Source organism: Typopeltis vanoorti, chromosome 22, assembly GCF_054136105.1.
Source record: "Typopeltis vanoorti isolate ZY-2024b chromosome 22, IOZ_Tvanoo_1.0, whole genome shotgun sequence".
In the NCBI taxonomy this organism is placed as follows: domain Eukaryota; kingdom Metazoa; phylum Arthropoda; class Arachnida; order Uropygi; family Thelyphonidae; genus Typopeltis; species Typopeltis vanoorti.
Genome location: NC_143570.1, coordinates 22,208,486 through 22,225,458, shown reverse-complemented (window position 1 = coordinate 22,225,458; position 16,973 = coordinate 22,208,486). Strand labels below are relative to the sequence as shown.

General features: G+C 32.9%; 1 protein-coding gene across 2 annotated transcripts in view; it reads right to left on the bottom strand.

The window, feature by feature from the left end:
* Nucleotides 1-16,973, bottom strand: part of LOC150094209 (leucine-rich repeat serine/threonine-protein kinase 1-like) — an 803,235-nt gene that overhangs the window by 771,492 nt on the left and 14,770 nt on the right. For both annotated transcript variants that reach the window (XM_090412317.1, XM_090412318.1), the window contains exons 2-3: nucleotides 10,994-11,196; nucleotides 5,766-5,868 (exon numbers count right to left, since the gene is read on the bottom strand). In XM_090412317.1, coding sequence (XP_090268443.1) covers nucleotides 5,766-5,868; nucleotides 10,994-11,098 — 208 coding nt within the window. In that variant the 5' untranslated portion in view covers nucleotides 11,099-11,196. The remainder of the gene's footprint in view (nucleotides 1-5,765; nucleotides 5,869-10,993; nucleotides 11,197-16,973) is intronic.

Sequence of the window (16,973 nt, the reverse complement as noted above, 5' to 3'; positions counted from 1 at the left end):
TATGTATGGAAGAACACCGTAGCGATATTTCCTACAACAGGACTAGAGCCAGCACTCTCTCTAACCATGTTCTTTTTTCTGTTAACTCAGATGAAGGCCACCAATACATTGTGGACTGGACACAAACTTCTAAAATCCATGTGCGCTATGATGAACTTGAAAGAAAGATTGTCGAATCTAGAGAAATTACCTTAGATTCTTCGCATATCAACAACAGCCTAAGTTTTAATCTCTCTGATGCACACATTGCCTCTCTTCAATACTGGTGCACTCGTGACAGCACGTAGTCAACTTTTATTTGCAACTCAAGCTTACATTACTGTTTTCAAAATGTACTACTGTCTTTTGTACTAGTACTGTTAATGCAATTTTTAAGTCTCTGTTATTTTTTTGTATATTTCTTTGACTGTGATTCCTGAAGAAGTTGATCCATTCAACGAAACTAGTAAATTAGTAGTATCTTTTTAAATAAACCATGTCACCTCTTTATCTCTCAGTATCAGTCATTTAAACTAATTAATAATATTTTCTACTGAGTAAAAATGAACAATCACAATATATATATATATATATATATATATACGTATGACGATTCACTGACTCAGTTGAAATACATATTGTAAAATACAGTTGAATGACTTAAACCGAGACTAAGGTAAAAAAAGGGGGTTTAATAGTAAAACACGACTAGTTTCGGCTTATAACAGTTCATCAGGTGACATTATAAAAGAAAAGAAAAAAGCAGTAAACACTGAAGGTTAAAAAAACTATGAACACCATAGAGTCTCTATACATAATTAGCATGAAAACGTTGTAGTTGTATTTAAAGCTGTTCTTTCGTTTGTTGCATTGTTGTGAGAGTGCATGCTTGCAGCATCATGTGAACACCAGTACATGATTACAGCTGAATGACTATCTGGGAGGTTGTAGCTCAAGTTAGTATTTAGATGTTCAGTGTTGAGGATGAGAGTCCGCTGGGACAGATCTACCAACATCTTTCGTTGCCATGATGAATTTGAAAGAAAAATCATAGAATCTAGGGATATCATCCTCAACCCCAAACATCTAAATAATAACTTGAGCTACAACCTCCCAGATAGTCATTCAGCTGTAATCATGTACTGGCGTTCACGTGATGCTGCAAGCACGCATTCTCCCAGCAATGCAACAAACGAAAGAACAGCTTTAAATACAACTACAACATTTTCATTCATGCTACTTATGTATAGAGACTCTCTATGTTAATCATAGTTTTTTTAACCTTCAGTGTTTAGTGTTTTTTCTTTTATAATATCACCTGATGAAACTAGTCGTGTTTTACTATTAAATCCCCTTTTTTACCTAACTCTCGGTTTAAGTCATTGAACTCCATTTTACAATATAAATATATATATATATATATATATATAGATGAATATATAAGCATTATTCAAACCTAAGTTTGAATACAATATCAAACATTTTGTTTTTCACAGAAAATCCAGATATATTAGTTAAACCAAAGTTATAGTCCATTTCATGAATCTTTTAGCTCTCTCCAAAAGAATCAGAACATCAAAAATTACAGAATGAATTATGTTGATCCCCTATTTCACATGCAGAGTAATGAAGGTATGAAACTTCACTGCAGAAGTGATGTATATCACTACTTAACCTTTATAAATGAATAACATATGCACAACAACAACAGAATTCCATGCATGTAAAATGTTATACATTTTACAACCTCTGACTTTTAAGTGATACATAATAATAAATAAAAGAAATAGGAGCTTAAAGATATTAGAATGCAGGTAAGAACTTCAACAGACAGAGTTTCTCTTTAATTTATTTCTTGATGTAAGACATATATTCAGATGTTTACTATGTCTCCCCTATTCATTTTCAAACTACTTCTACATGGTTTAAGAGTCAAAAGAGTTGCAATTGAATCAGAGATTACTGATTAATTCATAAAATATTCTAAAAACAAAACTTACATATCTGTAAAAAAAAACCTTACAGGATAGAATATTTTGCATTGCAAATTTCAATTCAGCACCTTCAAATACATTAGAATCATTTAAATTAATTTTATTTTCAAATAAAAAAAATTCTCGATCAGTGCAATTATTGGTTTCATTTCTTTGTATGCATTTCTTTTTTTGTTTCTGTAAGAAATGCTATTTCTATACGTTTCCCATGTTCCTTTTCCTTCTGTATATTGTATATGTACATTTGTTCTAATATATTGTATACGTACATTTGGTTATAATAATCTCCTGTTTGGAGATTATTATAACCCAAATGTAGTCTTCCATCGCTATGTCAATGAAACTGTAAATTCAACAAACTATTTTTTGATCTAGCCATATAAGGAAAATATAATCAATATATTTAACACAATTTTTCTGTTTTAGATGCTTTTCCTTCTGTATATTGTATATGTACATTTGTTCTAATATATTGTATATGTACATTTGGTTATAATAATCTCCTGTTTGGAGATATTAGAACAAATGTACATGTGTATGTACATTTAATATGTATAAATATGTACATTTGTTCTAATATATTGTATATGTACATTTGGTTATAATAATCTCCTGTTTGGAGATATTAGAACAAATGTACATATACAATATACAGAAGGAAAAGGAACATGGGAAACAAAATAAAAAGCATCCTTTTGTCTTCTATATGTAGTCTTCCATCGCTATGTCAATGAAACTGTAAATTCAACAAACTATTTTTTGATCTAGCCATATAAGGAAAATATAATCAATATATTTAACACAATTTTTCTGTTTTAGATGGTATCCTTCCAAAGTGAGTTATTTGAAGGATTCTATATAAATATTGACTCTGGGCAAGGGTGGAGTGTGATTGATAAGCCAACTTCCAATCCTTCAGTAAGAAGGCTTACTGCACATGAGTGCATGTACACATACACACATATGGTGCAATAAGACGGTTTAACACTAAACGATTTCTGGTATTCTTATAAATAATTTAGCTTAGCAAAGATGGAAATCAAAGACAATATACCAGCCAGATGAACAATAATACTCATATTCTACATCATATATATCTAGTGGTGGTGGGGAGTAGATGTCATTGGTGTAGTTGCGGTTCGTTGTAGTTGGTGGATTAAGTGGTGGAGAAAGAGTTGTAGAGTAGGTGCCCTCCTTTGATGAGTCTTTGGACTCACCTTTTGCAATCTGATTACCATACATTCTTTCCATTCCTACAGAATCTTCTCTGTTTTAAGACTAAAATTATATAGCCTGGTCCAAAAAATAGCCAGTTCAGCTGAACACTCTTTTAGCATCTGTGTTGATATCCCATCAGTCCCTATTGCTGAATTCTTATTTGGTTTCTGCAACAACTCTATCATACACCTGAGTTTCTTCATCCAGTGAAGAGATAGCAATGAACTCAATGTTGTATACACCAGGTTGATATCTTTAGCAAAATGAGCACTCATTAGTTGAAATCTGTCATATTCAGGTGCAGGCCGTCCCTCTTATACAAATCTAATCTTCCCTCAAACTCATTCCACACATCCAAAACTCACATCCATTCCTTCTAAACAGACTATATGCATTGAATCATTTGCCATCATAGCCATTTTTATATCACATCAATGTAATGTTGTTGTGGTTCCCTTTCAACTATTGAGCAGCTATATACATGTCACCATCTATGAGCAAGGCGGTTTCCCCATTGCCTTCCTTGCCATACTATATCCTATGACTGTAGGCTGTGTGTTCACAAAGCCGGTTTGCCTGCTTGCAGGATGAAAACCCCCAGATAAACTGGGACATGGAAAACACCCTGCTGTCCATGCCCAAGACAGGCTAACTTGGCTATGTCTAAGGAAGATCCTTAAGCACCTCACATCATCGATGGGAATCGAACCTAGGACACTCCTTTCCCAGGCATATGGTTGCAAAGTACATAGCCACTAGGCTAACCACATGAACATCAAGGTAATATACTTACTTTATGTTGGAGGTTTAATGGATTTTTTACAACACTCAAAAAGAATTAAATTAGAATTTAATACTCCTATATTTCGTCCTAGTCACTAGGACATCTACGGGGATTACAAAAACAATTGATGTAACATGCACACAAAAACTTACAATACTAAGCCCAACCATGTGGGTGACACTAAAGTCCTATCTAGGTGGAGCGCCCTCTGAGGGCGGTAGTAGGTGGCCTGGAATGTAAGGTGGGACCTCTGGTGATGAGTGTTTCCCAAATCTTCGGAAGCTTAATGCAACCGTATTTGTTAAGATTTGGTTGGTTTCTGAGAGCTGCTGCTGCTGCTTCTAAGAAAAGTCTCTCTTTCTTGAACAGCAAATTCAAGAAAGAGAGACTTTTCTTAGAAGGAGCAGCAGCTCTCAGTAACCAACCAAATCTTAACAAATACGGTTGCATTAAGCTTCCGAAGATTTGGGAAACACTCATCACCAGAGGTCCCACCTTACATTCCAGGCCACCTACTACCGCCCTCAGAGGGCGCTCCACCTAGATAGGACTTTAGTGTCGCCCACATGGTTGGGCTTAGTATTGTAAGTTTTTGTGTGCATGTTACATCAATTGTTTTTGTAATCCCCGTAGATGTCCTAGTGACTAGGATGAAATATAGGAGTATTAAATTCTAATTTAATCCTTTTTGAGTGTTGTAAAAAATCCATTAAACCTCCAACATAATGTCCTCACAGCACTTAAGCCTCTACACAAGAATAATATACTTACTATTTTCACTTTCTCACTCTTGTCTCTTCCAACAATCCTTTACAGAACTTATCACTAGTTAAGTTGTTAGTACCTACTACGATTACAATCGTTTACTTTTCTTTTCTGTTTTTGAATTGCATGTGCTATATTTTTAATTTTAGCTCCTGGAAAACTTGATGTTATAACCAGCTCATCAACAGCATGTTTTATGATGGAGTTGCTGCCACACCAAATAACATCCTTCTTTTTAAAACAATGATACTTACTTGATTTTTGCTTACTGACTTAAATGATTCCGTGCTTTCTTGTTTCTTATTTTGCTGCTTCATTTTTCTTTTTCTCTTTAAGTTCATTCAAGCGCCTCTTGACTTTCTGTAATTCCCATGTCGTCTCTCTGATAATCCTTTAATTTTGCTATTTTGGAGGTTAATTTTTAATAACGTCCTCAACAGGGCAAGCCTTCTTGTTCTCGACTTCACTGCTCTTCTCAGCATTATGTTTCTTGTGTGTTTTTGGTGCTATTTTAAACTATATTTAATATTGCAATATCTTAACAAAAAATATGTTATAAAATACTAAATACGCTAAAAACATGAAAATCTATACTAATATATACCAGTAATATATATAATATATAAAATTTATACTAAGGGAAAAACACAATAAAACAGGTAAAAACCACCACTTTTACATGAGCTCTCATAAGTGCATATAAGTGCAATCAATAAAAATATATTTATCTTTTACTGCAGACATGCTGCAAAATCTTATATAACATTTCTTCTTAATTTCTCCTCTGTCAATCTCAACTTTAAATCAAGATAATATAAAGCCTTTACTTATTATTTTATCTTGAATTTAAAATAAATAACTATTCTATCTGAATATGTTGTCTAAATCTCCAGATATCTTTAACACTTTAAATGTACTAGAAATGAATTATTTACTTTAAGAATGACACACAATGCATTACATTTCAGTTGAATAAATGCACTCTAAACAAATAATTTTTATTATTATAGTTATTAATTACTTACCTCCTGCTTCCAGTAAAAGTCGTGTACATTTTTCAGTTTTATTATGAGCTGCAATATGAAGTGCAGTTCTTCCTAAACTATCAGTAGAATCCAGATAATGTACCTTTAAAATTAAATAAAATTTATTAAAATTCTATATTTTAATTGTATATATAAGAAGAAATTCATTTTTACTTAATAAGTAGATGTTATTAAAATACTTTTCTTCTTTGTATATATGTGAATACTCCAGATGATGACCTTAATATGAAGGTTGAAAGGCTGAGTGATTATTTTGATTTATATTAAACTGAAGTTTTTACTATAACACGGTAGTTGTTTCCATAATTTTTAATAATGGAAGACTGATATTAAAATAGTAAAATATTTCAGAAATAAATCTATGACCATATACCATTAAGTATTTTTTTGCCATAAAAGTATTTATTTTAATACTACAGGGTGGCTCATAAGTCACGACGGGGTTTAAACCTTTCATAAGTTTTTTATTTATTAATTATTTTTAATATTTTAATTTGTTATAATGAAATACAGAACCAGAATTTTTTTTATTAGTTATGAAAAACCACATCATGTAAATACCTTCCATTTTCAGCTTCACAAAGGAGTGTACACATTTCATAACTTTTTTTTAATTTATTAATTATATTTATTCTTTTTGTTATGATGAAATACAGAACCTAGAATTTTTTAATTAGTTGTGAAAAACTGTATCACGTAAATGCCTTCTATTTTCAGCTTCATGAAGAAGGTACTTTCTATGGCATGTACCATGACAGCTGTTAATGTTTCTAGCTGCAGTGCCCTAATTTCTGCACAAATGCTCTCCTTCAGCTGTTGGACTGCTGGGGCTTATTCACATACATCTTTTCCTTCAGGTAGCCCCACAGAAAGCAGTCGGGAGCCGTCAAATCTGGAGAATGTGATGGCCAATTAATTGCAGATCTCTGCAAAATTATTTGCTTGCCAAAAATGTGCCTTAGGAGTTTCATTGTGGCTCTAACAGTATGGGCAGTGGCTCCATCTTGCTGAAACGCACCTTGGGTGTGTTCTCTACTGTAAGGCATACAAAATTTTCAATCATGGCCCAATAATACTCCACCATCACTGCATTACTAGTGTCATCTTGAAAGAATTAAGGCCTGATGATTACCTGTGATGTTAGACTGCACCAAACTGCACTTGAGGGGATGCAGCAATTCACGCTGGTGAACAACCCTTGGATTCTCTGTACTGCAAATCCTGCAGCTCTGCTTGTTTATGAAACCAGCGAAGTGAAAATGAGCCTCATCAGACAATCTGATGGTGGATAAAGTCACTTTCTTTTCTAGCTAATCACTGAAAGCAGACTCCAAAATTTATACGCTACTGATAATCTATTGATTTTAATTCCTGTACCAGTTTGATCTTGTATGGGAAGAGGCATAAATGGTTTAAAATGCATTTCAGTGATGTCCAAGACATACCCAGCTGGCCGGAACATCTTCAGGTCAATGTTCCTGGTTCTTCTTCAAGACATTCCCACAGATGTTGAATACTTTCCCATCCTGGCTGAACATGGTCTATGGAAACATTCAATCAAGTGACAAATCACTGATTCCGAAGGAGCATTTCTAACATTAAAATGGCAGCGATATGCTCTTTGCATTAGAATAATTAAAGGCAGTAAAGTATAAGAAGTACAAATATCATTTGACTGAATCTACAGGATTCAAATGATCTAGTGTTAAATCTGGAAAGAACACTTAAATTGTCTTTCAGTGTTTCATTCGAGATTTAACTCAGATGCAACATCTTCTTGAATAAAAAAATGACCTGTAAATAGAAAATAATTGAATCTTTGTACATATAGTATTAATAGTCCTTTCATGTAAATTTTTTGTATAATTTTGTAAATGGTCCTTAATTAACGACAAGAAAATAAGGTATTGTAAAGGCGACTTTGTAACAAGATGGTTGAAGTTTAGCGTAAACAATCGTAATCCGATTAATAACATCACCACGGGCAATTGCGATACAAAGGCACATGTAAACTAACCTTGCAAACACGCAATGAGAAGGAAGGTGCGATGTGCAAAATTTGGGTGTGGTCTGCAAAATCAATGACATAATAGGGAGAACAGATGTGGAGCCTATAAAAGTTTTAGCGACGCTAGTTCGAGGCTTCTTTTCGGTAGTTATTTTTTTGAACTCATTCAGGTTTCGGGTGTTGGCTGTCCCCTGCAGTTTTCCATGGGTAGTTGCTTCGATGTGACGGGAACGAGTAAGTGATGTTTGGCGGCGAAGATGTGGCTAAGTACGGGCTGGTCCAAGCATAGCATTTCATGCGATGAGACAAGCAGCGAATGCCAAGGTTTCGAGTAGCTCCAAACGCACATTTCCGTCTGATAGATTCCTGAGCATAAGGTTAGAAAGAAGCACGTGTCCGAAGAATTATCGACTGGCCAAGACAAGGAACCAATCAGAAGAAAGTCTAAAGGAACAGAACGAGAAGTATCGTTTTTGAATTCGTCAGGCTGGTAAGGTAGAGTTTATGTCTTATTGTATAATATCTTGAAGCCAGGGTGAGCAGTTGTGTGTAAAATTTGTAAATCGGACTCATTAAAGCAGAATTCAGGACTTTAGCACCTTTTCCTTTAACAAAGATCTTTACTATTATAAGTGTAAAGTTTCAAGCATTATTGTTAACTTTAGGTCGATGAATTGTATTGAAGTTAATTAAGGAGGAAGTGAGACTAAATCTATTTATTTGTATTAAGTAATTGGGATATGGGCAGGTTGAAATTTTGTTATCTATCATCTGATGAGAAATACCCATTGTGAACCTTATCTTGTATTTAGCTTATTTAATTTTGAGGACCTTTCAACTAGTTTAAATTTTGTTTAACATGTATCGTATTTAGTATGAATAAATTTCTTTGTCTTTTAACCCAAAATACATGTCTGATCATTTAAGTGAATGCACCACCTGCTAAAATTATAGAACCTGTATATGTAAGAAGCACGGGAAGTTCAGATAGGAAACGGTTACGACCACAGTTAAGAATAAATTAGTAAGGGCTTGAGTAATTCTGATAGTTTTGGAAATCGTGATAATCTGTGAATCATATCTCTGACAAGAAATTCTATCTTGTATAGGAAATAAGATGGTGCAGCTAAACAAATAAATTCTCTTAGTTCCAAAAAGGATTTTATACCAGATTTTCAATCAGGGAGAAATTGGCTCTGGCTTGAGGCATTCTCTTTTGTTTGAGTTTTGCACACGATTCTAATCCTAGGATAGGCTACAAAAAATCATCGAAGGAGCACAGCAGATAAGAACTTGATTGGAGTTTTGAAGTAAGATAAAAATTTTGTTATTTAGAAAGAAATTAAAGAAGTAATAAATTTTACAATAAAAATATAGAAATTGCAACGACGTTACACTAGTACTTAAGGATTCTTTTGGTGTTTTTAATTCAAACTTCTAGTATCTTTTTGTATGCATGTTGTCTGTCAAATGCATATAATATAAATTAAAGATGCCAAGAAATTATATTCTTGGTTTAACTTTATCCAAGTGCAAGCAAACAAAGTTTGTTTGCACTTGGATAAAGTCACTTCATGAAGAAGTGACTTTATTCAAGTGCATGAAGTCACTTCATGACGAAGATAGGCTAATTGTATATAGAGGCTAATCACTTCACATCAACTGGCTTAGTATTCCATAATGTAATGCACATATTCGAGATGTATAATGCTATGCATTATGGCAAGGGCCACCATCCAGATCAGTTTTGACTTTTATCGAGTTCTCATTAGTGGGAGCCAGACCCAAAAGAGATACCAAGATTGTAGTAATGAAGAAACCATATTTCCATTTACAAGTAGTCAAAAGGTGTCACATCTTATTCCTAAAATACTCTGGATTAGAGATAGATTGAAAGTTTTTTCACTTGTTATACTATAAATCAAAGATGTTATTTTATTCTTTTATTATTTTTTATTATTATATTACATTCTTTTATTCCAAGAAATTATATTCTTGTTTTAATCCTTTAACACTTGGATAAAGGATTAAAACAAGAATATAATTTCTTGCCGTCTTTAATTTATAGTATAACCAAGTGAAAAAACTTTCAGCAAAAATGCATATAATGTTTAACAAAGTTTTTTTTTTTAACTCATTAGCATCTTTTCAAGGAAATTTAGCAAAGTAGTGAAGACAAAAAATTTATTACAAACGTCGAACTATCCTTAAAAAAAATACTTTACTACTATACAACATACTTTCTTCTTCTTTGGTACTACAGCCTCATGTAGGGCCTGGACCTCCCATTTTTGGGTTTCATAACTCACTACGAGGTGGGGTAGTTACCCCCACACTCAACCATGTGTAATTGTCTGTGAAGCATTGTGTTCTTAAGACTGATTTGCCTGCTTTGCAGGAGGAAAAACCCTGAAGTCCATGCCCAAGACTGAGAAATGTCTGAGAAAGATCCTTTGCTCCTCACATCAGCGATGAGAATCGAACACAGGATGTGAATTTTGCATGATGTGAATCAAATGCAGGATTAGTGAATGAACAATATAAGGAAGAACTAGAGAGAAAACTAATGATTATGGGTTAGATGCATTCATTGTTGTAAAAGTTAATAGTTATGAAATAGTTTGGTATCTGTTTACTACAAGATTTAAAAGCTAATTTACAAAACATTTCTGTTGCTATTTCTTGGTTTCTGTGACAAAATTTCCAAAAATGTTTAACAGAATTGACGCTTCTTTCCCCTTCCCATCAACTATTAAGACCAGGATTGTAGTTAAGACTTGGTATTTGTAGGAAGTGAAGAGATAAAAATAGTCAGTGAACTGACATGAACTAAAGTAAATAAAAATGAGGATTCTTTTTCTTTGTAATAAAAATAACTAGCACTAGGTTTATTGGGCATAAATATTTGATACAACTAGTTTCCTACTAGTTTTGTCACGTGAACTGATGGTTTCATCTGGGTTTGGATGAACATACAAATATAAATAAAGAACTACATAAACCTAACTAAAAATAAGGGTGAGGGGAGAAAAGATGCATGTGGTCTGGAGGCTGCTTGGGAGCCTAGCTTATATAACTACAGGTCTGCTACAGACAAATCATAAACCTAATATTACTTTTCTATCATTTTTTCAATATAAATATTTTTTTAAAAAGATACAATTTAATTTTTGAATATTATTAACTAGTGTTTTTTTACCTCATCTCCATGAAGAAGATCTTCCAAAAGTTCTGCATTACTCCACAGAGAGGCTTGATGAAGAAGTCGTCCTGGAAAATCTTCATCAGACGCAAATTTTGCCATGTTCACATATGCCTTACAATATCCCAATCGTATCCTTCATATCTTATAGCAGCATACAACTCAAAGATATATCTTAATTTATCTTATACTTTTTTAACCTAATTTGAAAAAGAAGACCAAAGCATAAGATTAATATCCATAATGATCAATATGCAAAATTTATTCATCAGAAAACAAAATTAATTTATGACAATTTGGCTCATCAAAATTTCAAAAGTTCTAAGATTGAAGGCTTGTGCAATTATTATCAACTAGTGGTGTAATTTTACCTTGATATCGCACAACTTAAATGAACTGAACTAAACTTCACTCAGGAGTCCACATATTTGCTTTTATTAGAGCTTTTGATTAAGGAAGATACAAAAAAATTTATCTAGAAGACTATATGTTATCTGGAGATCATTTGGAAGCTTCACCTCAACTAAGGAAACATGTTTTCAAGGTGATACTTGGATTTTCATTTACATAAAAATTTAAAAGCATTTTAAAATGAAATAACCATTCATTTGATATTTTACATTCTATGTTAAAAACAGAATGTAAAACATGGCATCTTAATTATTCATTGAGAAAAATATCTTCATTTCCTCTGAAAAGATCAGAAACTGTAGTTTCTAGTTTTTATCTCAAACCTATACATACAATGCAATTATGCAAATAGTTTAGACAGGGCCATTGCCAGATTAGATGCCCTGAGGCAAACAATTAAATATTGCCACTGATGGATTATAAAACAAAAATAAGAAAATCTCCAAATGCTATTTTGTTTTTATTACAAGAGAAACATTAATGCAAAATGATTACATAATAATATTAATATTATTATGTAATCATTAATATTAATATTTGCTCTATGGGAATATCGCACAATAAAACTGTTTAAAAGCTCTTCTAAATTTAAATTATAAGCTATGTCCGCCTCGATATAGTTGCTAGATATTGATATAGTTGCTAGACCAACCAATCTTTCTTGGGTCATTGCTGTTCGCAAATAATTTTTAATCAGTTTAAGCTTGGAAAAACTTCTTTCTGCTAACAGGAATTGTTAACATAGCGACGGCGCCTACCGCAATATGGCTGAACGAGCACCCTTATTAAGACATGTCGTGAGGCAGGCTGCCTCTATGCTACACCCTGTTCACGGTACTGAATTTAGACATCTTATTGAACTTAAGTTAGATTTCAAACAGGATCTGAATAGAGGTGAAGAATCTAAGGAACCACACAGCATCTGTTCACATGTTTACCATGAACTACCTAGCTAAATAACAGAGCACTATGCTTAGTATGTCAAGCCTCGCCCCATTCCCTCCATATGTCACTGAGATATCAATAACATATGAAGGGAATGAGGTGAGGAAGTCCAAAAGTTCTGGATTAGCTATTCTCCTTAATAAGGATGCATATTATGGAATATTATATTATATTTCTATTATTAAAAGACTGACTGCAAGAGGGCTCCACCAAGAACAAGTATTTCTCATACTGCTCTTGTATCTGCTGTATAGCTATATATAATCTTTCTGTACTAATGCAGTAAAATCCTCTCTTAAAATAAAAGAATCACATTACTTCTTTTATGTTTATATATATATATATATATATATATATATATGAAAGAATGATCATTAACTCGGTTAACATACATATTTTTAAAAAAGAATTGAATGACTAGAACTGAGATTTAAGTAAAAGGTTTTAATATAAAAACACAACTAGTTTCGACTTGTAATAGCCTTCATCAGGTGACATTATAAAAGAAAGAAAAAAGAAAGAACGCTAAAACACTGAAGCTTAAATAAACTATGAACATCACAGAGAGTCTCTATACATAATTGACATTAAATCGTCATGGTTGTATTTAATGTCAATTATGTATAGAGACTCTCTATGATGTTCATAGTTTATTTAAGCTTCAGTGTTTTAGGGTTCTTTCTTTTTTCTTTCTTTTATAATGTCACCTGAATAAGGCTGTTAGAAACCGAAACTAGTCGTATTTTTATATTAAAACCTTTTTACTTAAATCTCGGTTCTAGTCATTCAATTCTTTTTTTAAAAAAAAAAAAAAAAAAATATATATATATATATATATATATATATATATATATATATGTGTGTGTGTGTGTGTATTCCTGAGCTTCTACTCGGTTGTCATGGTACATTTTAAAAATAGATATTTAATGACTTTAAACTGAGATAAAATATTAAGTTTTAATGAAAATGATACAACTAGTTTCAGCCTTTTACAGCCTTCATCAGGTATCCAATAAAGGTAGAACACAATAATAAAAATTGAAGTTACAAAAAATTGAGAATTACAGGCAAAAATGCAATACATAATTGACATAAAAAACATTATATTTTATCACTCCTATAAATTCTGAAATTTACATTTACTCAGCCTATAACCAATATTCTTAGTTATTTGTCTCTAGATCCTCTTGAGAGTTACCTCATTAGGATTTTTGTAACACGTCCTCTGACTCTATGGAGAAACCAGGTAACCAGAATTTGTACATAATACGTCGTATGTGGTCTAATCAAAATCTTGTATATTTCAGACAAATTATGGAGACTACAACCGTGTTAGAAATAATTACTTTAATTTCCCGATGTTTCAACCTTCATATTAAGATCATCATCTGGAGTCATCATTCTCAGCCATTGTCGATCTACTGCTGGATGAAGTCCTTTCCAAGATTACTCCAAAACTGTCTGTTCATGGCTCTCCTTTTCCATGTCACTCCAGCAAATCTGATGATATCATCAATCCACTGTGATTTAGGTCAGCATCATGGTCGTTTTTCCTCTCGTGGAATCCAATCCAGTACTTCTTTTGTCGATCATTGATCTTGTCTTCAAGCAATATGCCTAGCCCATTGCCCCTTCAGCTGTTTCACTCTTCCTATGATGTCAGAGACTTTGGTTTGGATTCTTATCCAAGTATTCCTTTTGTGATCCAGTCTTGTGATACCAAGCATATTTCTTTCCATACTAGACTGTGTTGTTCTTAATTTCCTTTGCATTTAGTGTCTGTCCATGTTTCACAGCCATATATTAATATAGGAAGAATACACTGTTTAAAAACTTTTCTCTTCTGGCATAATGGTAGTTGGCTTTTGAATATTGAATGTAATTTTCCAAATGCTGTCCACCCAAGCATCGTGCGTCTTTTAATTTTGTCCATGATATTTTGCTCCATTGATATCTGTTGTCTTAAGTATATATAATGATCTACTTGTTTAATTTCCACATTATTGATTTTTAGTATTTCTGGTTGGACATAGCTATTGAACATAACTTGGATCTTCTTTAGGTTTATCTTTAGGCCAGCTGTTTTTGCTAGCAATTTGGAGTTCATGGATGCAAGTCTGTAATTCATGTGCAGTTGAAGTAAAGATAACTATGTCATCTGCAAAGTGTATGTGGCTTAAATATCTTCTATATATCTTTCCCTTCCCAATCAAGAAGTTTGAATATTTCTTCTAGGCATGCTGTGAATAATTTTGGAGATATTGTGTTACCCTGTCTTATACCTATCTGTATTTCCACAGTAGAGATGTTCCAACTGAAATGAATTGCTGTTGTGGCATTGGTGTATGCTGATTTGATGGTCCTGATGTATGGCTCCTCCACTTGTTGGTTTCGTAATGCTTTAAGTATTACACGAGTTTAGTGAATCAAAGGCTTTCTTATAGTCAATAAAACCAAGACATAGTGATAATTGATATTCATTACACCGTTCAATAATCTGCTGTACAACTTGAATATGGTCCATTGTACTAAAGCCCCTTCAAAAGCCTGCATGTTCTTTTGGTTGTGCTAGGTCTAGAGTCGCACAAAGCCTATGAGTTAAGACTTTTGTAAACACATCATTTTATATCAGAATTAAGGTAGCCTTCTTCCGTGTTCTTGGTACATCATTTTTCTTCAGGCATAAAGTAAATAGTTTTGCTAAGAGTCTATAGATTATTTCTCCACCTGTTTTTAGAAGTTCAGCTATAACTCCATCCAGTGGTGTAGCTAGAGCTTTTGTTGACTGGGGCAGTCCCTTAGTTTGCCACCCCTCTCAATACACACCAAAAATACTACCAAAAGTCAAAATGACATACAGGGAAATAAATTAAAACACTATGTTTATTTTTGAAGTAAAACTTTAATTTCAACATACTAAAATGTTATTTTTCTTGCTTTTCTCTTAGCAAAATCATTGATGACATTGGCAAAGTCTATTTCATAGTAATGTAGGTAATTCTTAATCAATTTTATTTAGAAAAACTCCTCTCACAACTAGCAACACTTAGAGCAATTGTGAGGAGAATTCACAGTAGTATTACAATATTTGGAACTGAGTTCTTGAGACTGTATTTTAGAATTAACTGCAAAAGTTCAAAAAGGTTCAAAGTGCTGCCTGGGGCTGACTGCCACCCCCCCCTCACCCAGCTACACCTCTGACTACACCTCACCTGCAGCTTTCCCATTTTGCAAGCTTTGGATGTGCCACATAACTTCTTCTGGTAGAATCTGTGGTACTTCAGCTATTTCATAGTTTTCTTCTTCTTCATTTAATTCATCATCCTGATATAATATTGAGTAAAATTCTTCACCTCTATAGCATATCTATCTCTGGTGATGGTCAGTAGTTTAACTGCAACCATCTGTTTATTGCTGTTTGGCTTTTTTGAGACTACAGTTGTTTTCAATTGTTTGTTGTATGAATTTACAATTGAATTTTCTTATTTCTTCTGCGATACATTTTCTGATTGTTTTGCACAATTCAGTATATTCTATTTTATTCTGTAGGTTAATTGATTGTTTCATTTCAGAAATTTTGTCCTGTTTCTGTTCTGTGGTACTAGCTATTTCAAGTGAGCATTGCAAAAAGTTTTGGGTAATGATGTCGCTACTTTCTGATAGATCAGCATTGTCATCTATAATATGTTTAAATCTATTGTTTAGTTTGTGTTGGAATATATCTTTTTTTATGTTGAGTTTGTGTACATCCATACTTTGCTTTGATTTCCAAAAAATTTTTCTTCTTTTTTTTTGGCAGTTTATTTGGATTTTACTGCATACCATACTGGAGTACACACGCACATGCGCGCGCTCACACACACACACAATGATTATTCTACTGGCCTGACCTCTAGTACAAAAAAAAATAATAAATAAATAAAATTAATTAAATAAAATAAAAAAATAAAATAACTTGAAAGCTATATTCTATTTATAACATCATCAGAGAATAATTTCAAATAAATAGTTTCATTCCAGCAAAAGTGGTGACCTAATTTAACATGAGATTTGTTATATTATAGTTAAGATCCTGGATTACATACAGTCCTATTTATAATTAACTCTTAGACAGAAATGTTATATGGTTAGAATATGTGCCTTCCACATTCTCGGAATTTTCAGACTATCATTATTGTTAAGATTACAGTAGTTGAGAAGAATTTCATAAACCTCCTTAAATTTATGTTCATACCACGTTTTGGTGTGATGTAAACAACATGTGTCTTTCCAATCAATTCTATGTAGAGTATTCAGGGCATGATCAGAAAGGCTGGATTTACCATAGTTATTAAATTTAATGTGCCATTTATGTTCCTTTTTGTGGATGGGAATTGTACATTCTATTTCACTATATATAGAGAGCAAATTACAGTTCAATGAATACAATATACTCCAGGGTGGGCAAGAGGAGGAAGTGGATCCTTGGATGAGGAGTAAAATGAATCAATTAGTCTAAGAGAACAGCACCTATCAAATTGTTAACTATAACCCAACTAATCGGATAAAAAAGAAAATGAAAAAATTACTTAAATCAATCATTTCTTGGTAACTACTTCGGCACTTGCTCGTTCCCCGAGAA